At 55.6% G+C, this 22,968-nt stretch overlaps 1 protein-coding gene across 3 annotated transcripts in view; it reads left to right on the top strand.

Annotated features, from left to right (window-relative positions):
- The window catches only part of FBXL18 (F-box and leucine rich repeat protein 18), a 47,304-nt gene that overhangs the window by 2,602 nt on the left and 21,734 nt on the right, over positions 1 to 22,968 (top strand). For 2 of the 3 annotated variants that reach the window (XM_034988305.1, XM_034988304.1), the window contains exons 2-4: positions 5,612 to 5,827; positions 8,476 to 10,019; positions 17,713 to 17,931. In XM_034988305.1, coding sequence (XP_034844196.1) covers positions 5,612 to 5,827; positions 8,476 to 10,019; positions 17,713 to 17,931 — 1,979 coding nt within the window. Of the gene's footprint in view, positions 1 to 5,611; positions 5,828 to 8,475; positions 10,020 to 17,712; positions 17,932 to 18,263; positions 19,981 to 22,968 lie in introns of those variants that run through there. The other variant, XM_034988306.1, reaches the window with a different exon arrangement.

Below are 22,968 nucleotides of genomic sequence, written 5' to 3'. Positions count from 1 at the left end.
CCAGGATCATGACCTGAGCCGAAGGCAGTTGCTTAACCAACTGAGCCCCCCAGGCGCCCTATTTATTACCTTTTTTTTTTTTAAAGATTTATTTATTTATTTATTTGAGAGAGAGAGAATGAGAGAGAGCACATGAGAGGGGGGAGGATCAGAGGGAGAAGCAGACTCCCTGCTGAGCAGGGAGCCCGATGCGGGACTCGATCCCGGGACTCCAGGATCATGACCTGAGCCGAAGGCAGTCGCTTAACCAACTGAGCCACCCAGGCGCCCCATATTTATTACCTATTGATACATAGTTTGCACAGCATAAAATTCACAGTTTTCTTTTTTTTTTTTAAGATTTATTTATTTATTTATTTATTCATGAGAGACAGAGAGAGAGAGAGGCAGAGGGAGAAGCAGGCTCCCAAGGAGCTTGGAGCCCAATGTGGGACTCGATCCCAGGACCCTGAGATCATGACCTGAGCCGAAGGCAGACACTTAGCCGTCTGAGCCACCCAGGCGCCCTAAAATTCACAGTTTTAAAGTGTGTGTGTGTTTAAAATAAGCTTTATGCCTAACATGGGGCTTGAACTCACAACCCTGAGATCTAGAGTTGCATGCTCCATCAAATGGCCAGCCAGGCGCCCCAAAGCAGTTTGTTTGTTTTTTTTAAAGATTTTATTTATTTATTTGACAGAGAGAGACAGCCAGAGAGAGAACACAAGCAGGGGGAGTGGGAGAGGGAGAAGCAGGCTCCCCGCCCAGCAGGGAGCCCGATGCGGGGCTCGATCCCAGGACTCTGGGATCATGACCTGAGCCGAAGGCAGACGCTTAAGGACTGAGCCACCCAGGCGCCCCATCCCCAAAGCAGTTTTAAAAAAATATATTCACAAGGTTGTGCAACTCTCCCCACTATAGGATTCCAGAATGAGGTGGTCTGATTTTGAAAGTCATTACCAGCTTTAAAATGTAGAGTCCCAGATTACTCCCAGAGTTTCTGGGAGTAGGGGTCTACATTTCTTGTAATCCTTCAAATGATTCTGAAGTGGTGATCTGTTGACTCACCTGGTTCTGTGCTGCTTTCTCTTGGAAATGAAAAATAGATCCCTGTTCCGGAGCCGTTCTTGGCCTAGTGAGGAGATAAGCAAGCCGGCAAACCGGGGCAATTCATCAGATGAGGCTGGAAGGAGAGGAGGATCCCTGGTACCGCAGGGGAGGGGCAGGACCCGTCTGGCTGGTGCTGGGAGGGCTTCACTGTGTTTGAGGCTTTGAGCCCAAGTTCTGAAAGTAGCAGTTTTCCTGTGTGGTGGCATGTCTAGTGGAGGGAACAGCTTATGGGAAAGCTTGGAGGCATGGCGCAGGGCACATTCCAGAAATTGCCAACTAGAGAAGCAGAGACCTAGGAAGCGGGACAGAGTGTAGAGTGGAAACCCATACAATCGTGCACCTCTTCCGACTGACCCTGTGATTTAACAGTTTTTATAATGCAAAATATGCTATATATAACAATTTCACATCGTGACGGTGCACTGTGATGAGTCTTTCTGTTGTACCCACTGCCCCGTTATTTATTTATTTATTAAAGATTTTATTTATTTATTTGACAGAGAAAGAGAGAACACAAATAGGCAGAGTGGCAGGCAGAGGGAGAGGGAGAGGCAGGCTCTCTGCCGAGCAGGGAGCCAGACGCGGGGCCCGATCCCAGGACCCCAGGATCATGACCTGAGCCGAAGGCAGCCGCTCAACCAACTGAGCCACCCAGGCGCCTCTGCCCCATTATTTAAAGAATTTTTTTTTTCCATTTAGTGTTTATTCTTTTATGTTTTTTTAAGTAAGCTTTATGCCAAACGTGGGGCTTGAACTTAGAACCCTGACATCAACATGCTCCACTGACTGAGCCAGCCAGGCGCTACCCCCCGCCCAATGCCCTGTTTCCTAGTTAACACGTGACCAATCTCGTTTCATCTCTGTCTCTCCCTTTGGCTTATTTACATCAGTCCAGACATCTCATCAATTGGTTTGTGAATCCTGTGATTTCTTTGGGTACCTGACTGGTAAACATCTGGGAGGGGGGATGTTTTTTGGGCAGGTACTGAAGTTTCAGTACTTAATTTTTCTTTTCTTTTTCTTCCTTTCTTTTTTTTTTTTTTGCTTCAATTCTTAAAAAAAATTGTGAAATGTTACATTCTGAGAAGTGCATTAAACTCTTTTTAACCCTTACACTTCAAACCACCTATAAGCGGTCATCATCTGGTTCTAGCCATATGGTTCCCAGATGCACCTGAGAGACCCCCATCTGTCCTCATCCCTGGATTGATTTTCCGCAGACCACACGGGATGCCTGTCCAGGACCTGTCAGGAAGCCCCAGCAGCCGTTTTCTTGTGGAGGGAAGGGCAGTTTCAGCTGATCAGGCCCAGCCTGAGTCTGATGTCAGGCTCCTTACCCTTTTATTTTTTTTTAAGTAAGCTCTCCGCCCACTGTGGGGCTTGAACTCACGACCCCAAGATCGATAGTCACCTGCTCTACTGACTGAGTCAGCCAGGCGCCCCTTACCTAACGGTTTTGAGATGGAGAATGGGTCTGCCTTTGTTCCCCCGAGGCTGAGAACACATCGTTCTGAGAGGCGGAGGGAAGCAGATGCCATATACGGGTGTGTGTGGAGGTGGGAATTCTCCGGGCCACAGTTTTGTTTCACTCCTTTCCCAGGGAGCACTCCTTGTTTGCTGTTGGCCTCTGCGGAGCTTCTGCCTTTCCTAGGGAAAAGGTGTGTGTGTGGACTTAGAAACCACAGGACGTTGGCTTGGAAAGTCTGGGTTCCAGGCAAGAGACTTGACTATTGCAAACCCGGCAGCCACCTCCCAGGATCGGCCTTTGGAGACCAGGGGGACCCAGCTGCTCCCAAGTGCCTGCAGGGGGCTGGCCTCAGGGCAGCATTTAGGAGCATGTGGGGAAAGTCATCTTGTGGGGTGTGCTGAGACTGGACAGAGGGGGCTGGAACTGAGTTCCTGCCTTTTTTTTTTTTCTTTCTTCTTAATGTAACTTCTAGGTGGTTTTTTTTTTTTTTTAAGATTTTATTTATTTATTTGAGAGAGAGAATGAGATAGAGAGAGAGAGCATGAGAGGGGGGAGGGTCAGAGGGAGAAGCAGACTCCCTGCTAAGCAGGGAGCCCCATGCGGGACTTGATCCCGGGACTCCAGGATCGTGACCTGAGCCGAAGGCAGTCGCTTAACCAACTGAGCCACCCAGGCGCCCACTTCTAGGTGGTTTTAATGGTATCTTTTTTTTTTTTTTTTTTTTTAAATGTGAGCTCCATGCCCAATGTGGAGCTCAAACTCACAGCCCTGAGATCAGGAGTCACATGCTCTACTGTCTGAGCCAGCCAGGTGCCTCTGTAACTTCTGGGTGGTTTTAAGAGAAATTCAGTATTAGTAGTATAGTGTGGACATTATATGATGCTGGAGCTTCTTACACTGTTTTGCCCTGTGTTCTCATTGCTCCCAGAAGGCATTCTTACTTTGATAAATCTGCACATAGGGGGATGAGGAGAGGTTTGTCTCAGGCTGCTCAGCGGATTCAAGCCATTCCTCGCTCTTGCCCCTAGGCCCTCTCCCTGCCAGAGCCCTGTTGCCAACCTTGCCTGATAAGGATCCCTCTGGTTTGAGCCTCTCCCTGCAGACCGAGTCCCTAGGTCTGGGGTAGGGTCTGGGAACCTGATCCCCACGACTGGCTCTGGGAAGCACTGAGCTAAGTAAAGTCACTAATGGTTGAGAACACTAGCCCCTTGGACTTGGGTGCCCTTGCAGACCTTGGGAGTAACGAGACAGGATTGAAGGCACCTCAGATGGAAAGGGGAGCAGTGAGGGCACATCTGGCTGCTGCCTCTTACGGAGGAGGGAACGTGGGAAGGACCAATGCTGTTAACCAGGTGGGAAATATTTGTTGAGGCCCTTTCCCAGGCCTGGGGAGGGCTTGGCAGGCCGTGGAGCTTGTCAGGACCGAGTAGAGGGGCGCCACAGTCCGAGTGCCCGGGAAACCCCTGGAGGCTGCGTGGGGCTTGCGCCCGGCTCTCGCGCCCCGGGGTTCATGGTTGCCATGGCAGCAGCAGGGCTTTCCAGGCCTCGGCGCTTCCATCCCTGCAAATATGTGCAGAAGGAAAGTCAGGCCGGAGGAGGAGGGCTTGCAGACAGAATCTCTGGAAACGGCAGGGGAAATAATCCTGGGTGCTCTCTCCTGGGAGCAGTCATACAGGCACCCCCTCAGTGAGGACGGTTTGGGGGGGCCTGGATCCCTCCTGGGGAGTGCTGGGAAGATACAGGGATCCCTCCCCACCACGGAGAGCCTGCAGTTCCTTTGTCCTTGATTTGGGGATTTCATGTCCCACCCACCTGGGTTGAACCCCCCTCCCTCTCGGTTGTACACATCAACCAGGAATGGCGGAAGGCCCAGGTTAGGGAAGAAAACCTTTTGCAGATAGCTGCTGGAACAAACTGAAATGTGTGGACATCTTGTGGGAGGTACAACGCGAGTTCCTAGCCAGAAAGTGTGATAAGGCAGGGTGGCTCCCTGTTAGCTAGTAAGTAGTACTGATCTTAATGTCATGAGTAGATGCTGTTTCTTTTCTTTTTTTTTTTTAAAGATTTTATTTATTTGATAGAGAGACAGTGACAGAGGGAACACAAGCAGGGGGAGCGGGAGAGGGAGAAGCAGGCCCCCCGCGGAGTAGGGAGCCCGATGCGGGGCTCGATCCCAGGACCCCGGGATCATGACCGGAGCCGAAGGCAGACGCCCGACGACTGAGCCACCCAGGTGCCCCTAGGTGCTGTTTCTTATTCATAAGGACTTGATAGTTTCATTCTTCTGGCTTTTCTTGCCCTTAATGCCAGTGCTGGGACTAGCTGCCCCCGGCCACTGGCTGAGGGCTTGATATCCATCACAGCAACCCCGAGAGGTAAAGTCACTGTTGTTAGCCCCAGTTCTTACTGTTTCTTGATAGAATTCTCCCACCCAAGTGTTTTAAGAATCCAGTATGACGTTGGGACAGCGGGAGAATAGCAGCTTTCACAAGCGGACAGCCCTGGCCAGTGGTCCTAAGTTGAGTCTGAAACATGCCAGACTTGATAGCAGACCTTTAGTAGGAAAAAATCCCTTAAATTTGGAAAAGAATTGAAGTTTCATTTTGAATCTCTTACTTTTGGCGAGAGATCCTAGTGTGCAGATCTAAAAGGGGCTTTTGGGGCGCCTGGGTGGCTCAGTTGGTTAAGCGACTGCCTTCGGCTCAGGTCATGATCCTGGAGTCCCTGGATCGAGTCCCGCATCGGGCTCCCTGCTCGGCGGGGAGCCTGCTTCTCCCTCTGACCCTCCCCCCTCTCATGTGCTCTCTCTCTCTCTCATTCTCTCTGTCTCAAATAAATAAATAAAATCTTTAAAAAAAATAAAAATAAAAAAAATAAACGGGGCTTTTGAAGAGTATCATGGCTTCTTGCTCTGCAGTTAAGATTTTTGGTAAAAGCACCTTTCCCACAGACTATGGCGAGGGCTGCTCTTGGCACCTGTCCTTGGTTGAGGAGGCCAGGATGAAGGCCACCCTTGGGGATCCCATGGGAATTCAGTGTTGCCCTTATTTTCAGGACACATCCAACGATGACGACATGCCCCCTGCAGCAGCCGCCATGGTGGTGGGCGCCCACCTTCTCGGCTTCTCGGATGAGATCCTGCTGCACATCCTGAGCCACGTCCCCAGCACAGACCTGGTTCTGAACGTCCGGCGCACCTGCCGGAAGCTCGCGGTGCTGTGCCTGGACAAGAGCCTCACCCACACCGTGCTGCTGCAGAAGGACTATGAGGTGAGGCAGGGGTTGCAGGGGTGGGACAGCCCACATGCCCACCTGAGGACTAGCATAGCTGGGCAGTGGGGCACCGTGTGGCTGGTGACAAAGGGGCGGGCGCTCAGAGTCCTGACTGGCTCAACCTCTGAGACACATGAGGTGATGAAAGTTAGAGGCCGAGAGTTGTGGGTAGCGGGCCACCCAGTCGGGGGGCATCCGGCAGATGCCCAGGAGTGGGTTCTGGAACTTTCTCGGTGGTGTGGGGAGGCACCATCTTACCCTCCAGCAGCTGCGTGTGGGCCTTCAGCTGCCTTGCACCCTCCTGGCCGGGCTTCTAAGTGTCCATTCTTCTGATGGGTGGGACAGATGTTGCCTTGTGCTTTTACCTGGCCTGGGTAGGGTGCTGGGGTGTCCACGGTGCTGTTTCCATCCAGGGCTGGGCTGTTCCTATATCCTCTTTCCAGAAGCCACTGTGTAGGACTTTTTCTTGTAGACTTCTGGGAGTTCTCTTGTACTCTGGATCCTTTTTCAGATACCCGTATTGTGAGTATTTTCTCTCAGAGTCCGTGGTTTGCCTTTCTGTTTTTTGTTTTTTTTTTTTAACAGTATCTTTTGAAGAGAATAAGTGTTTAAGTTGAAGTGCAATTTATTGATATTTTTCGAGTTCATATTTTTTGTAATCTGTTGAAGAAAACTGTTAGACCTGAGGTTGTGAAGATTTTCTGCTACGTTGTCTCGTAGAAGCTTTATAGCTTTAGCTCTTACGGTAAGTGTGCGATCCCTGTTGTGTTAATCTCTATATGTGGTGTGAGGTAAGGATCAAGGGTTCCTTTCTTTGCATACGGCTCTTCAGTTGTTCCAACATCACTTATGGACACGGTTGTCCTTTCCTCAGTAAGTGCTTTGCAAGTTTTTTAATTATGTTTTTACATTTTAATTCCAGTACAGTTAACATACAGTGCTATATTAGCTTCAGGTGTACATCACCTGGTGCTCACCACAAGTGCACTCCTCAGTCCCCCTGCCTCCCCTCTGGTCACCATCACTTTGTTCTCTGTAGTTAAGTCTGTTTCTTGATTTGTCTCTCTTTTTCCCTTCGCTCTTTCGTTTCTTAAATTCACATATGAGTGAAATCATACAGTATTTGTCTTTCTTGGACTTAACTTCACTTAACATTAAGCTCTCTAGCTCCATCCATGTTGTTGCAAATGGCAAGGTTTTATTCCTTTTTATGATTGCCTTGCAACTTTTGTTGAAAGTCAGTTGATGACACAATCTTAAAGATAACAATAGAGGTCTTGACTGGAACCCAAATTTTAGGAGACTGTGGGAGGGGTTCCTAACTGTTGTCACTGGCTGTGAAGCTATGCATTTGAACCCCGAGTGAGGCCCCTCCAGAGCTTGGTTCTCTCTGTGAGAGCATGCTGTGCTCCTCTCTGCTGGGAGAGTGTGGGTGTGCGGGGAGGCTGAGCTGACTCCCCAGAGCCAAGGTCAGGCTTCCTGCCCGGGAGAGTTCTTTCCTGGAGAGGGAGGGACAGGTGCCCCCAGCGCAATGTCGCAGCACCGTGTATCTGGAGCATTGGAGATGCTCGTGTCCTGCGCGAGTCTACCTGAGAGAAGTGATCGGGATGCACACACACCATGCGCACGGGCGCTCCAGGCAGTGTTGCTGCTGAAGGCCTCCTTGGCAGCGGCCAGGACGTCCTGCTGTTGGCCCCCGGGTTCCCTCACTAGACGTACCATGGCTCACCTGAGCAGTCCACGGTAGGTGTTGGAGGAATACTTAAGATGTGAAAATGCAGATGATGTAAAGGATCAAGTTTTCAGGGCATGATTCCATCGTGTGATTCGGAAAACCCCAAGTCAACATAACATGTACCATCCTGGCTGTTTTTAAGTGCGTGTTGCTGTATGTTACGCGGTGCATCCATTTGTGGTGATGTGCCAGAGCTTTGCCATCACCCCGAACAGAAACTCTGGATCCTGTGAGCAGTGACTCCCTATTCACCTCCCCCCAGCTCCTGGTAACCTCTGTTCTGCTTTCTGCTAGTGAATTCGCCTCTTCTGGGTAATTCGTGTAAGTGGAATCACACAACATGGGATCTTTTAGGACTGGCTTCTTTTCCCTTGGGTGACGTCCTCAAGGTTCACCCACGTTGTGGCGTGTGTCAGAGCTTTGCTCCTTTCCGTGGCTACATAGTCTTTCCTTGTATGTGCAGACCATGTTGGTTCTGTCTGTCGGTGGGCGTTGGGTTGTTTCCGTCTCCTGGGACTAGTGCTGCTGTGAACATTGGGGAGCGGGGAGTGAGTCCCTGTTTTTCCCGTTCCCTCAGGCGCACGCCTAGCAGGGGAATTGCCGGGTCACATGGTCACTCCGTGTTTAGCTTTTTGAGGAACCAGCACACTTTTCCACACCAGCTGCACCGTTTTTACATTCCCGCCTAACTGGGGCCTCTTGACCGTTGGCCTGTGGTAGGTGAGCGTGTGGGAGGGGGAGGAGGGGCCAGCTCTCCCCTCCAGTGTCTCCCCTCCGCTGGACTGGTGAGGCCCTGAGTGTCGTGGGGGAGGGCGCGACCTGAGGGGTAAAGGCGAAGGAGTCGCCTGGGTGTCTTCAGCCCCTTTCCTTCCTTGACCACCCCGCCCCCCATTCCCGGCCTCTCCTGCAGGCGAGCGAGGACAAAGTGAAGCAGCTGGTGAAGGAGATCGGCCGGGAGATCCAGCAGCTCAACATGGCCGGCTGCTACTGGTTGTCGGGTGCCACTATCGAGCACGTGGCCCGCTGCCGCAGCCTGGTCAAGGTGAACCTCTCGGGCTGCCACCTGACCTCCCTGCGCCTCTCCAAGATGCTCTCGGCCCTGCAGCACCTGCGCTCCTTGGCCATCGACGTGAGCCCCGGCTTCGATGCCGGCCAGCTGAGCGGCGAGTGCAAGGCCACGCTGAGCCGCGTGCGGGAGCTCAAGCAGACGCTGTACACGCCCTCCTATGGCGTCGTGCCCTGCTGCACCAGCCTGGAGAAGCTGCTGCTCTACTTCGAGATCCTGGACCGCACGCGCGAGGGCGCCATCCTCTCGGGCCAGCTGATGGTGGGCCAGAGCAACGTGCCCCACTACCAGAACCTGCGGGTCTTCTATGCGCGCCTGGCCCCGGGCTACATCAATCAGGAGGTGGTGCGGCTCTACCTGGCCGTGCTCAGCGACCGCACGCCCGAGAACCTCCACGCCTTCCTCATCTCTGTGCCTGGCAGCTTCGCCGAGAGCGGGGCCACCAAGAACCTCCTGGATTCCATGGCCCGCAATGTCGCGCTGGACGCCCTGCAGCTGCCCAAGTCCTGGCTCAACGGCTCGTCCCTGCTCCAGCACATGAAGTTCAACAACCCGTTTTACTTCAGCTTCAGCCGCTGCACGCTGTCCGGCGGCCACCTGATCCAGCGGGTCATCAACGGCGGGAAGGAGCTCCGCAGCCTGGCGAGCCTGAACCTCAGCGGCTGTGTCCACTGCCTGTCCCCGGACTCCCTGCTCCGCAAGGCGGAGGACGATATCGACAGCGGCATCCTGGAGACGCTGGTGGCGTCCTGCCGTAACCTGCGCCACCTCAACCTCTCGGCCGCCCACCACCACAGCTCCGAGGGCCCGGGCCGCCACCTCTGCCAGCTGCTGGCCCGGCTGCGCCACCTGCGCTCCCTGTCCCTGCCCGTCTGCTCCGTGGCCGACTCGGCGCCGCGGGCCGACCGCGCGCCCGCCCAGCCCGCCATGCACGCCGTGCCCCGCGGCTTCGGCAAGAAGGTGCGCATCGGCGTGCAGTCCTGCCCCAACCCGTTCTCGGGGCAGGCGGGCCCTCAGCCTTCCTCCGTGTTCTGGTCTCTGCTGAAGGACGTGCCCTTTCTGGAGCGCCTCGAGCTGATCGGGTCCAACTTCTCCTCCGCCATGCCGCGCAACGAGCCCGCCATCCGCAACTCCCTCCCGCCCTGCAGCCGGGCGCAGAACGTCGGGGACTCAGAGGTGGCCGCCATCGGGCAGCTGGCGTTCCTGAGGCACCTGACGCTGGCCCAGCTGCCCAGCATCCTGACGGGCTCCGGGCTGGTCAGCATCGGCCTGCAGTGCCAGCAGCTGCAGTCGCTCTCCCTGGCCAACCTGGGCATGATGGGGAAGGTGGTCTACATGTCCGCCCTCTCGGACATGCTGAAGCACTGCAAGCGGCTGAAAGACCTCAGGTGAGGGGGCTCTGGCAGCTCCTCTGCGGCCTCGGTGGGCCCCTTGGAGGCGTGAAAGGCGGCGGGGGGGACGTGGGTAGCACGGCCTCTCATTCGGCAAATGTTTGCGCACCTACTGCCCGTCTGCCGAGATGGGCTGAACGAGGGGCGGGCTGGCCTCCAGTGGCTGAGAGTCTGGGCGGGGCCAACAGGGGCCCCACAGGCGGTGACCGGACAGGGGGGCAGCAGTGGGCAGAGTCCAGGGAGGCAGGCGGGAGGCAGGGATGCGCTCGAAGATGCTACTGCGCGTGGTCTTGCTCCGTCCTCCTGACAGCCCCGCGAGGTGGCTATTTTTGCTCCCATGCAACAGCTGGTAAGCGGGGCAGCCGGGAGCTGAACTCGGGGCTTTCTGTCTGACTTTGTGCATTGTCGGAGCTACGAGTCTGTGAGCTGGGAGACTCGAGGCCGAGGCTTGCTGGGAAAGCAGGCAGCATGTGCTGCAGCCCCCGCGGTCTTGCAAAAACGCATGTGTCCCGAAGCACAGGCGAGGTGGGGCGGGGAACCAGGTGAGGTGAAAGGACTTCAGCTGGTGCAGGGGGGCGGGCCGATTTCTGGTTGGGAGAGGCCCCCCCAGGAGGGGCTGGGATGGAGGAGCTGGAGAGGGCCGCCGAAGCGGGGGCCGCACGTGGTTGGGAGATGACGGTGGCCTGGGGCAGGAGGCAGGCTGGTCGGAGAGAGTGAGGGCAGAACCCACCAGGCCCTTGTCACAGGGGCCCAGACGCGGAGTGGACTCTACCGAATCGAGCTGTGGAGTGAGGGGGGCTCTCGTGAGGACCCAGCGTTTAAAGGGGAAGAGCCTCTGTTGACTCGAGACGTGTTTGAAAATCTTGACAGATCTGATCTTGCAAAATTGCACTGTTTCCTAGAAACTACTGGAAAGGTATGGCGGCAGCGGACCCCAGCTCTCGCCTCAGGTTGGGGAGGAAGTGGCGGCGGAGTGTGGATCTGTTAGCTGATCTCTCAGTCAGGCTGGAGCTGAGGGGTGGACGGCTGGGTGGGGGCGGCGCCAGGGGCCCTGAGACGAGTGTGTCATTGTCCGCTCGACGGTCCGTGCGCACTTTGTGCCTTTGGTGAGGTCAGGTGCTCAGCCAGGGGCTTCTGGGCACCGTCTGGTTTAATCCCCGGGACAGCCCTCCGTTGTTCCCATTTCATAGACGAGCCGGTGGAAGCTTGAGGGAGGAGTTGAGGTTCACCCAGCTCAGTCTCACTCCAGAGCTTGACCTTGGCCCCGGAGCCGTGCAAAATGGAGACTCTGTGTCCTTTGCCGACCTCCACGCTCCCCTCAGAAGGTGTCATGTGACAAGAAATGGGCCAGATTTGCATTGGAGCTAGCAGGGGCTTTGTGGCTCACACCCCGGAGCCTTGCACAGCTCCGCCGCAGACTGCCTCCGCTTCCCCTCCAAGCGTAGTATGGACACTGAGGCTCCCTGAGGCCTTGCTCATCGGGGGCTGAGAGGCCCAGGGCCCAACCCCAGCCTTCCACGCGGCAGAGCAGGTGTTTTCCTGCCATGTTGGATTCACGCGCCCTGGATTCGCAGCTTGGGTCCTCAGCCCGAGTGTCCTCAGAGCCCCGTATTTGGGAGTTGTTTATGCCGTGTCCTGCGTGTTCCAGTTACATTTGCTTTGAGAACCTGCTTTGAGCCAAGGTTAACTTCATTCGAGTTTTATTGTCCAGTGTCTGTGAGACCCTGTAGCCACGTGCAGAGCTGCGGGTGCTGGGCTCTGGCTGTGCCTCCCCAGACGCTTCCGGAGCTTGCCCAGAGGTCATACAGGAGGTCGCGAGAGGGTTAAGGGCGTGCGATGGGCAGAGTTGCTGTTCCCGTTGCAGGGCCTTTGGGACCCTCTGTCCTGCTCCAGGTGGGCCCGGCACTCCTGGCCACTGGCTTCCCAGGGCTCGCGGGAGTGAGGACTGCAGGCCTGCTCTTTGCTTCTTGACGCCCCCCCTCCGCCATGTTCCTTTTCCTGCCCACCTCTGCCTCATGGCCCTCATCGAGTCCTCTGTGTTACTTTCTCCGGCTTGGGCACTTCTGCTGGGGTGGGGTGGAGGAGAGGCCCTGACCGCAGCAGCCAGCCCCCTCCACCACCCCCTGCACGGGATGGGCCTTTTCGACTTCTGAGGTGCCCACGCTTGCCTTCTTACCTGTTTGTTTGTGACACCAGGAATCCGCGACCTCTCTGTTCACTGGTTCTTTCTGTCCAGCACCTTGTCCCTCCTTGCTTCTTCCTGTGCCTTTGCTATCATGTCACTGGCCTTTCTGGAAGAAGTGGTGGTAAGTGCATGGTCAGGAGGCCACATGTCACTGGAAGGTGCGAACAGATCCCTACATTTTTTTTTTTAAGATTTTATTTATTTATTAGAGAGAGAATGAGAGACAGAGAGCACAAGAGGGAAGAGGGAAGAGGGCAGAGGGGGGAAGCAGACCCCCCGCTGAGCAGGGAGCCCGATGTGGGACTCGATCCCGGGACTCCAGGATCATGACCTGAGCCGAAGGCAGTTGCTTAACCAACTGAGCCACCCAGGCGCCCCGGATCCCTACATTTAACAAACAGAAGACTCTGCAGGTCTGCGACCCTGCTAACCTACGGGAGTCTGTGATTAGGAATTGAATGTTCCTTAATGAGGGGAGGCTGAGTGAGCATTTGAGGTCGAATATCACCAAATTCGGAGTCAAAGTATTTTTGGATCTCTCATCTCTCATCTTTGCCATCAGTTTTTTTTTTTTGCCTTCTTGCCAGCCCATTAAGCCTTGTACCTTTTTTTTTTTTTTTTTTAAAGATTTTATTTATTTATTCATAAGAGACACAGAGAGAGAGAGGCAGAGGGAGAAGCAGGCTCCCTGCCAAGCAGGGAGCCCGATGCGGGACTCGATCCCAGGACCCTGGGATCATGACCTGAGCCGAAGGCAGACGCTTAACCATCTGAGCCACCCAGGCGCCCATGCCTTGTACCTTTTCTGACTGGACTGTGGTCACACCGTTTGGTCATCATCGGGGAGTGTTGGATAAAAACGGAAACTGATGAAGGTAAAATAAAGTAACACAGTCATGTAATTCGGCAAGTCAGAGTAGTCGAAATCTCTCCCCCAAACACCTGCCTCACTCCAGAGCGTTCCGTGTCTGGTGCCTGTAGGACCGCGTGGAGACAGCAGGTGCTCCCGGCTCCCTGGGATGCTGGCCCCTCCACCTCGGGCAGAGGGCAGTGGGCGTGGCATCTGAGCTGGTTCCCCCCCCCCCCCCCGCCCCGGCACTCCCAGGTCCTTCACCTGTGAAGTGGGGCTGGTAAGCCCAAAGGAATTTGTACCTGTAAGGCCTACGGAACAGGGCTTGGCACCTGCGGTCCCTGTGATGGTTCTTTCTCCATCTAACAAATATGTGAACACCTGTTATGCTGGGTTCTGTCCTGGGCAGAGAGATCCTTGTCCCTGGGGAGCTGACATTCCAGTGAGGAGAGCGGGCCAACAGTGCACGGAAGAAAGAATGTGGTTTATGAGAGAGTAAGGGATGCTGGGGAGAAGGAAGCAGAGCGGGCTGAGGGATGAGGGAGGGCAGGCGGTGGTGAGCGTCATGAAGGTGAGATTTGAGAAAAGATTCCACGAAGTTGAGTTAGCAAAGTACAACCTGGGAGGAACATTCCAGCCGGGCAGAGCGGCACGGAATTCAGTGTCTGTGAATCACAGGCGACTTACGTTTGAACGAGTTAACATGAAATAGACTCAGGCATGCAGTTTCTCAGCGGTACGAGCCACGTTTCAGGTGCTCGGCGAGCGCACACGTTCTTGGCTGCTGCCGTGGACAGGGCACACGTGCGGAACGTTCCTGTCTGCACGGAAGGTTTTGCTGGACAGAGCCGAGTCCGTGCCAGGGCCCAGCGATGGGCTGTGCCGGGTGTTTCAGGAGCAGCCAGGGGCCCGTGTAGCTGGAGGGGAGCAGAAGGGCAGGTGACCCTGCTGTGTCCAAACAGACGGGCGGGGCAGGAGGCTCTTCAGGGAGAGATTGGAGTTTGCTGGTTGATCGGATCCCTGGGGCGGGTGGGGGGGTCAGGGTGGGTCCCGATGGTGCAGAGGCATTTGGCCCGAGCAGTTGCGCTGATGCGGCACCATCAGTGGACAGGGGGAGGCTGTGTGGCTCGGCTGCGCGCGTGCGCGCCGGAGTCTGTGAGGCCGTGGGGTCACTCAGCAAGAGTCAGGGGGTGGAGGAAGTCAGCAGAGCCGACTGAGCAGGAGCCGGCGGGAGGGCGGGCAGGGCTGAGGTGGCAGACGGAGCCAGGAGGTGTCCCGGCAGCTACGGGAAGGGCTGGGGGTGCCGACTGCGGTCGCATTCTGCTGGCAGACTTGTCACGGCTGCCGGGTGCTTTTCCCGCGCGTCCAGGTTTGACTCCTGTAACATTTTGAACAACCCCAGGAGTAGAGCTGTTGTCCCATTTTGCAGATGAGGAAAGTGAGGCCCAGAGGGCTGAGGAGCTTGCCTAGGTGATACAGCTGGTCTGTGGGCCCCTGGCCGCGCGTCCTGCCTCCCGGCGCCGGGGAGCATCGAAGAGCGGGACACAGCAGCATTTGGTGGTCACCGAGTGGCTTCCCCGGCTGGAATGTGATCCTTGTGGTGAGGTCCTCCCTGGGAGCAGGGCCATGCATGCATGATGGGTTTTGTGGCTGGGGCGGCCCGCAGGACCCGGGATAAATGGGTTTTGTAGGTCAGCCCGAGAACTTGACTGCCGCTCATAATGGACTCTCTGTGCACGCCGGCTGCTGAGAACCATGTCTGATCAGAGCTGGGGACTGCCTGTTCAGAACAAACACCACTTCCTAAAATGCGGCCAAATGGCCCCGTTCCTCTGGATTTCTGCCTTCTGCGGCAAGCCGAGCCCAGGGAGGCTGGAGTGAAAGGAGCAGGTGGTACTTGCCCGCCTGCCGCGCGCAGGAGCCGCAGAGAAGAAATGGTGCTCTGAGCCCGGGAGAGACTGGCACGCTGCTTCTGGGGCCGCCTCCCTGGGCAGCCCCTGCTCTTCCCAGTGGGAGGTCCCCGGCCGGCCAGCTGCGGCCACCACTGTCCCCATCAGCGAGGCCCATCAATTTGAGCTTTGTGCCCGCCGGGACTCCTGGCCGGGAGCTGCATCCGTGCAGCCAGGGCCGCTCCTGCGGGGAGGTCGGGCAGGAACACGTCGTTCCGAGGCGCACCTTGGCAGAGAGAGGGTTACAGCCTGCACAGAGAAGGGCACCTTCTTTCCCAAGACTGATTAAGCCCTGCCTCACGGGGGAGGGAGGGGAAAGCATTACCCTGAGTCACCCTGGGCTGCTCATGACCTCAGAACCAGGGCAGCGTCTGGGCGGAAGTGAGAGGGCTGGTTTGGACCCAGGCCCCGGAGGCTGTGCCAAGTCTGCCCCAGAGGCCTCGGCCCCGCTGGAGGTGGGTGGGCAGATGGGGGTGCTCCTGAGCACCTTCCTGTGTCCACAGAGCCATGGGGACACCAGGCTGCCTCTCGGGGAGCGGGCTCCGGAGGCCAGATCCTCACTGGTTGGAAGGTTGAGGCCTGGCTGCGAGGGAGCAGGACCACGGGCCCCCCAAGGCGAAGGTGATTGTGGCGGATCATTTTTGTCATCCCCAGCCCCACCGGGCTGGGAGCGGAAGGGAGGTTTGGACGTGTGGGCCCTGCCTGTCCAGGCAGCTGGTGGAGTGGACAGGCCTGCCCCCATCCCAAACACCTGTTGCAGGCGGCTTCCTTCAGAGTGGGAGAGCCTGGAAGTGGTCGGCTAGCTGAAAACTGCTGTTTAAAAGCGTGTGTGAACACAGCACTCACACACTGCTTACTGGGTTTGTAACCGAGATCTGGGGCGGGTAGCGTGGACCCACAGCGCCATCTAGTGACCAGGGCGCCCCAGGCCCGTGCTTCCTTTCCTGCCGCCTGCCCCAGGGGCAAGCCTGAGCCGCAGGCCCCGGTCTGCACTTCCGCCCCTCCCGTTTTCCCACCTTCAGGTCTGCAAAGGGATGCTTACCTCAGGACTTTGAAGAGAATAATTTGTTTTTGAAAGAATGCAAGAATGTGTTCAAACATTTTCTCTTTTAAAAAAATTTGCATTCCTAACTGGGCTGACATTTGCTTGCTGTCTGGGCCCTGCGTGACTTCGGTTGTCACCTTGTCCTTGCTTGGGGTGCATTAGGACTGCACACAGCCACCTTCGCATCTCTGAGGGGCACCGCTCTCTGCTCGTGCCTCTCTGAGTTCTTGCTTTAAGGATGGAATTCATTCAGTGGGGTCTGGGGTAAGGCCTGGGCTCCACATCTAGTGCATGGCCCGTTTGGGTCTTGTTGGGCTTTGAGGACTGGGGGGCCATCCCATGCCCTACACCCAGTCCCGGTCGGATCAGCCTCTCAGGATGTTGCTGCATTCAGAGTATTCGGGGTCTCTCTCCCCTTGGGGGCTGGGACAGGACACTCTGTCCCCAGTGCAGACCTGCCGCCTTGTGGTTGTGGGTGTGGGCATTTCTTGCTCATCCTAGGAACTTCTTTTATGAGCACTGCACTGTCCCACGGCGCAATCCCCGCATGTACGTGCGGTGCTGTGCCTCTGCATGGCCTTCTTGTAAGGAGCCCGCCGCTGGATCAGAGCCCCCTTGTCCAGCATGACCTCATCCTAACGCCATTGCATCTGCAAAGACCCTGTTTCCAAGGAAGGTGTGTTCATGGGTGCCAGGGGTTAGGACTGTGACATATCTGGGCGGGGAACACAACTCCCAGCAGCTCCCCTCTCCCTTCTCCTAGTTCTTGGCCCTCCTCCTGGCAGCTCCTGGAATCCTGTTAGCTTTCCCCAGCCCTCCCTTCTTCCACTGGCTCTCACTCTAGAGGGCCCCTGTGGCCTGTGGCCCAGTGTCCTGCCACAAATCCGGCGTCTGCTGGTTCCACAGCCTGTTCCCAGCTGGTGCTGAACTGCTGTGTCAGTTTTCCTCAGCGCCTCTAACGGTGTGTCCCCAGCACATCGCTCTGCTCGGAACTGCTCTGTCCTCTGGGCTTTGCGTCTGGGTGTGCAGAAAGGTCTGGAAGGGTTTGGAGTGTTGTCCTCCACTCCGCGTTCCCGGGTCTTGCTCTCGTCCCTGTGGCGGGAGAGTCAGGGCTGACCCCAGCGCTCCCTCCTGCCCGTGCCGAGGCCCTGCCCCGTGGCCAGTGTGGCTCTTGCCGTCTTTTCCTGTCTGTCTCTCTAAAGCAGGTCTGACCTGGGTGGATCCCCAGTTTTTCTTTGGTGGTTGTCCGCAGCTGAAGTCCTGGCTTTGTAGCTTGGCTCCCCGCTACAGGACTGTGGATCTGCCCGGTACCTCCCCACCCTTCCCCGTGTGGCCAGAGCGGCCCCGGCCCCGCCTGACTCGGGCGCCTCTCCCACCCCAGCCTCCAGATCCCCTCCCTGTCCCTTGGCATTGCTCCGTGCATCGCAGGCGAGCAGTGATGTGTGACAGGGACCGTATCTAAGTACATCTCCCTGCTCCCTCGCCCGGCAGGTCAGCATTTGAGGTGTGGGGGGGGGGTTGCTGAGCAGGCAGGGCCGCAAACGTGGTGGCCTCTAGGCTCCGAGCAGTGACTTGGCCGGGGTCTCTGCAGTGGCTGGCTGCTTGCGTCGGGCCTGCGGCGTGCCCCCCCAACTCGGGCTCACTGTCCTGTCCCCCCACAGGTTGGAGCAGCCGTACTTCAGTGCCAACGCCCAGTTCTTCCAGGCGCTGAGCCAGTGCTCCGCACTGCAGCGTCTCTGCCTGGTGTCGCGCAGTGGCACGCTCCAGCCCGAGGCCGTGCTGGCCTTCATGGCGCATTGCCTGCACGTCGTCGTGTGCCACATGTTCACCGGGGAGTCCCTGGCCACCTGCAAGAGCCTGCAGCAGTCCCTGCTCCGAAGGTGAGTGCCGAGGGCGGGCCGGGCGCTGGGGGCGGCCCGCCGCCGGGTGGCTGCCCCCTCGGGCTCCGCGCGGAGCCCAGCGGTAGCTTCACGGACGTAATGCCTGCAGAGATGGCCTGAGAACAGACTGGCTGCCCTTCCCGCCGTGCCTCACCTCCCGGGCACTCCCTCTGCCACACGCCGATTTCTGCACGTTGAGGCGCAGAAGTACTCTCTCCATGCCCAGCTTGCTGCCCCTGCGGTACCGTTCTCCAGATGCGGGGTACCAGGACCCGTCAGCCTGCAGACCTTCGCGGTCCCTCAGCCCCGTCCCTGGACCTTTTCTGTTCCAGGGTTTGATGCAGAACCGCTCCTCACGCTCGTGGTCACGGCTCCTTAGCCTTGTTCGGTCTTTGACAGTCCTCAGTCTTTCCTGGTCGTTCATGACCGTGACACTTGTGAAGAACGCTGGCCGGGTGTTTGGTAGAACGCCCATGAGTTTGGACCAGAAATCCACGGAGGTGGCGCCGTGTCCTCTATGTGCTGTGCCCGGGGACACAGGGTGTTGGCATGTCTTCTCGTTGGCGTCTGCGTGTTTCTCGGCTGTGAAGTCACATTATTCCTTTGGCTTTTTTCTTTGAAGATTTTATTTATTTATTTGAGAGAGAGGGACAGAAAGTGAGTGGGAGAGAGAGGGAGAGAGAATCTGAAGCCAACTCTGAGCTTTGAGCACAGTCGTGGGGCTCGATCCCACGACTGCAAAATCACGACCTGAGCCGAAACCAGGAGTCGGACGCCCAACCAACTGAGCCACCCAGGCGTCCCCATCTTTCCTTTTCTAATTAACAAGCATCTTGTGGAGAGACACTTTGTGAGAGTCTGCAAATACCCTTTTCTGTCGGAGTTTTATCTGCTGATTTTAGCGTCCATCGATGGACCTTGCCAGTGACAGTTGTTACTTTGATATTTGGCTAATGACTGTTTTCAGTTTCTTTCATTCCTTCTAGATTTGTTACTGGGAACTGTGCTCTTTAAAGGAACCTGTCCCTTCTCCACATTTACTTACTTAACATTTCTTTATGTTAGTACAGACTCATGGATGTTTATCTTATTCAGTGGGTTTTCATCATGCTCACACTGTTCATGTGGTTGCACAGATTGTTCCAGATTTGGCCGTGGGGGTGTTCTTTCAGACTGGGTCCTGTGCCCTTGAAACATGCCCCTTCCTTTTCTGAGCACGTCCTTCCTTCCTGTCACTATCACACATTCCAGTCCCAGGCCTGAAACCAACCATTTCTTCGTGGAGCCTGGCTCCTTTTATTGGAGGGTGGAATTAGAAACCGAGGTTGGGTGTTGGGTGTGCTCACTGGGCTGGGGTGTCATTGCCTCCAGGCCCCCTCGTGGACAGAGCGGGAAGTTCATCTGCGTGTGTTCTTACACACACACGCACACACACCCACACCCACACCTGTACTTCCTTATCACCCGTTTGCATCGACATTAAAAACGAGTTCATACTGATGCCTTGCATCCCAGCCCAGTATCCCAGAGTTCCTGCAGGCTCCCCCTCCTTCGTCATGACTTACCCGCCGTCGGTGAACAGCCTGGCTGTCACCATCCACAGTGTGTTTGCTGGTTCATTCTGCTCTAGTGTGCACACGTAAGGCAGTTTTGAAAACCCAGCTCACTGCCTGGAGGGTAGTACGTGTTCACGCTCTTGCCCGATGCTTGTGGTATCCTGCCTTCCAGAGTTACCCAGGATCGTTCTGTGCTTCCCACCCCCTTCAGTGTGGTTGCGTCGCTTGTTTGTAATGCAGTCAGGTTCCCTTATTACTGCATTATATTGCATCGGGGATTCACACCACGTCCTGGTAGGTTTGATTTGTCCGGGGTTTTGGTATGTCAAGCCTCGCTGTGACTCAGAGTCGGTTCTCTATCAAGTGGCGTCCTTGGAGAAGTGCCGCCCGTGTCCCCTTCCCTCCACCTTGCCGCCCCTGCAGACAGGTGGTCTTGTCACTTCTTGGTTATTCTTTCCGTATTTTTTTGCACAAATGAATGGATAGTATTTTCTATTTATTTTTTTTTAATTTTTTTTATTTTTAAAGATTTTATTTATTTATTTGACAGAGACACAGCGAGAGAGAGGGAACACAAGCAGGGGGAGTGGGAGAGGGAGAAGCAGGCTTCCCGCTGAGCAGGGACTCCGATGCGGGGCTCGATCCCAGGACCCTGGGATCATGACCTGAGCCGAAAGCAGACGCCCAGTGACTGAGCCACCCAGGCGCCCCAAGTATTTTCTATTTCTTATATGAGCTTTGCTTTCTTCCTTAATGATGTGTATGTTGGAGTTCAGTTTGTACCGCTATTGCTCACTCTTCTTACCGCTCTGCATTGTTTGTTCATTGTGGTAAAATATACATAACACAGTTTCCCGTTTTTTTTTTTTTTTTTTTAAGATTTTATTTATTTATTTGAGAGAGAGAGAATGAGAGAGAGCACATGAGAGGGGGGAGGGTCAGAGGGAGAAGCAGACTCCCCGCCGAGCAGGGAGCCCGATGCGGGACTCGATCCCGGGACTCCAGGATCATGACCTGAGCCGAAGGCAGTCGCTTAACCAACTGAGCCACCCAGGCGCCCCCACAGTTTCCCGTTTTAACTGTGAAGTGTATAATCCAGGGACATCGAGCCCATGCATGCTGTTGTGCAGCGGCCCCCACACCCCCGATTTCATCTTCCCAAACGGAGGCTCTGTCTGCGTGAACACTAACCTCCCAGCCCCTGCCCAGCCCCGACTCCCACCATCTACGTTCTGTCTCTGCGAGTCTGATGGCTCCAGGGACCTCGTAGACATGGAACCTCAGCTCTGGCTTCTTCTGCATTCCCTTAGAAATTTATTTTAAGGGCGCCTGGGTGGCTCAGTTGGTTAAGCGACTGCCTTCGGCTCAGATCATGGTCCTGGAGTCCCGGGATCGAGTCCCACATCAGGCTTCCTGCTCAGCAGAGAGTCTGCTTCTCCCTCTGACCCTCCCCCTCTCCTGCTCTTTGTCTCTCATTCTCTCGCTCTCAAATAAATCAAAAATCTTTAAAAAAAAAAAAAAAAGAAATTTATTTTAAGAAGCTTAAAAAAAATAGAAATAAAAGATCATGTATTGATTAAAGTGTAGCTCCTCAGACTTGCTGAACCTACCAGTATGAGTTTGCTTTTCAAATCCCCAGGGGCACTCAAGGGCACGGGGCTTTGTTTCTGTGTGTTTGTCACACCCACAGACGTGTAGCACTGACGTGGCTGTGTGGCCTGTGCTTTTCATCCGACGTGGATTTGAGCTTTGTTGTTGCCCTTCGCTGGGGCTGTTTCGTTCCTGCCGAGTGCTGTGTGTGCTCATCCTCCCAGTGGATTCGTCACATTTTGCCTATCTGTTGTGCCGATGGGTATTCGGGTTGTGTCCCGTGTTTCCTCTATCCCCGGGAAGGTCCTCGTGCAGGCTCCCCCACGTGCAGTCTGCAGATTCCTAGAAGGGAATGTGTTCACTTAGCGTGTGTTCAAGAAGATGCCCAAATGCTCTCCAAAGTGATGCTCCCAAGCCCCGCTTCTGCTTGCGGGCTGTGAGAGTCCCTGCCCCATGTCCTTGTTGCACTCCTTTGTATCGTTGGACTTTCAAATTTTCCTGGTCTCCAGGGTGAGGATGGCCCTCCTGCTGTCCACGCTTGGGTCTCATCTGTTCCCAGCGAGCATCGTCTGCTGTGTTTATCACCAGGCCATATCCTCGTCTGTGATCAGCTCTGCAGAGCCCTTGCTTTTCTGTTGGTTTCTCTGGGGAGGGGAAGAGGAAAGCTCGGGACCAGTGTGCCCTCGCTGTCGCTTCGTGTGGGGTGCTCGGTGGTGGGAGTCCGGGCTGCTTCTGCTAGTCAGTGGGCCCACCGTATCGGGGGTCCCAAAGCTACTGCGTTCTTCCTGCCTGCTGTGTTCACCGTTGTTTCAGATTGTTGTCATGCGTTCAGTGACCTCCTCCACTGCCCCTGTCCTCGCAGAGCTTCCTTTTAAACCTCCCGCTTGTCCTTCATCCTGTTCTCAGAATGCAGCTATCAAAGGTTTGTGTACAAAGTACAGCCAAATGGGCTTTGAGTGATGGCTCTGGGGAACCTCCCCCGGGACCGCCGCGTGTCACCCTGAGTACTCCGCTGCTGGTGCTGAAAGCTCAAAGATTTCTTGTAAACCCAGATCGCACTGGGGCTTGTGTTAACTAAACAAGGGCCCAGATACACCTTTGGCCAGGTAAGTATATCCTGTCCCTCCAGCAGGAAATGGTGAGCTTGGGTCAGCCGAAGGTTGGTGGGAAAGCAGTTGAGGGAGGCGGTGTTCACAGGCTCCCCTTCGGTGGAACACTCTGGATGCCATGGCCCATGTGGCCTGTGGGCCCCTCTGCAGCGCCCCACGGGCCCTCTGGGTCCCCACTGGGCTATGTGACGGCGCGGTGAATGTCACGTGCAGACTCTTGGGATTCCTGCACTCCCAGCTCACGCTGGGGAAGTCAGGCGAGGGGTGGAATTGAAGGCTCAGATGATCAATATCAGATTACTCACCTTCAGTGGGAATCACGCAGCCTGATGGGCAGTGGGCCGTCTCTGCAGCGAGTGTGGGAAGAAATTCCACATTGGCAGTCTCTACCTTTCTCCTCTGGGCTGAAGCCCTTTGAGGTGCAAAGGTCTTTCTCCCTCCCCTCCCCTCCCCTCCCCTCCCCTCCCCTCCCCTTTTCTTTTCTTTCCCTTTCTTTATTTCTCTCTCTCTCTCAAGATGTTATTTATTTATTTGACAGAGAGAGATATAGCGAGAGCAGGAACACAAGCAGGGGGAGTGGGAGAGGGAGAAGTAGGCTTCCTGCAGAGCAGGGAGCCCGATGCGGGGCTCGATCCCAGGACCCTGGGATCATTACCTGAGCCGAAGGCAGACGCTTAAACGACTGAGCCACCCAGATGTCCCTTTCTTTCTTTTCTTTTTCTTTCTTTCTTTCTTTCTTTCTTTCTTTCTTTCTTTCTTTCTTTCTTTCTTTCTTTCTTTCT

This window comes from Mirounga leonina, unplaced genomic scaffold (genome assembly GCF_011800145.1).
Source record: "Mirounga leonina isolate KUSES-001 unplaced genomic scaffold, KU_Mleo_1.0 Mir_454, whole genome shotgun sequence".
NCBI lineage: Eukaryota > Metazoa > Chordata > Mammalia > Carnivora > Phocidae > Mirounga > Mirounga leonina.
Note: the sequence above shows the minus strand (reverse complement) of the source record. Positions and strands in the feature narration are given on the sequence as shown.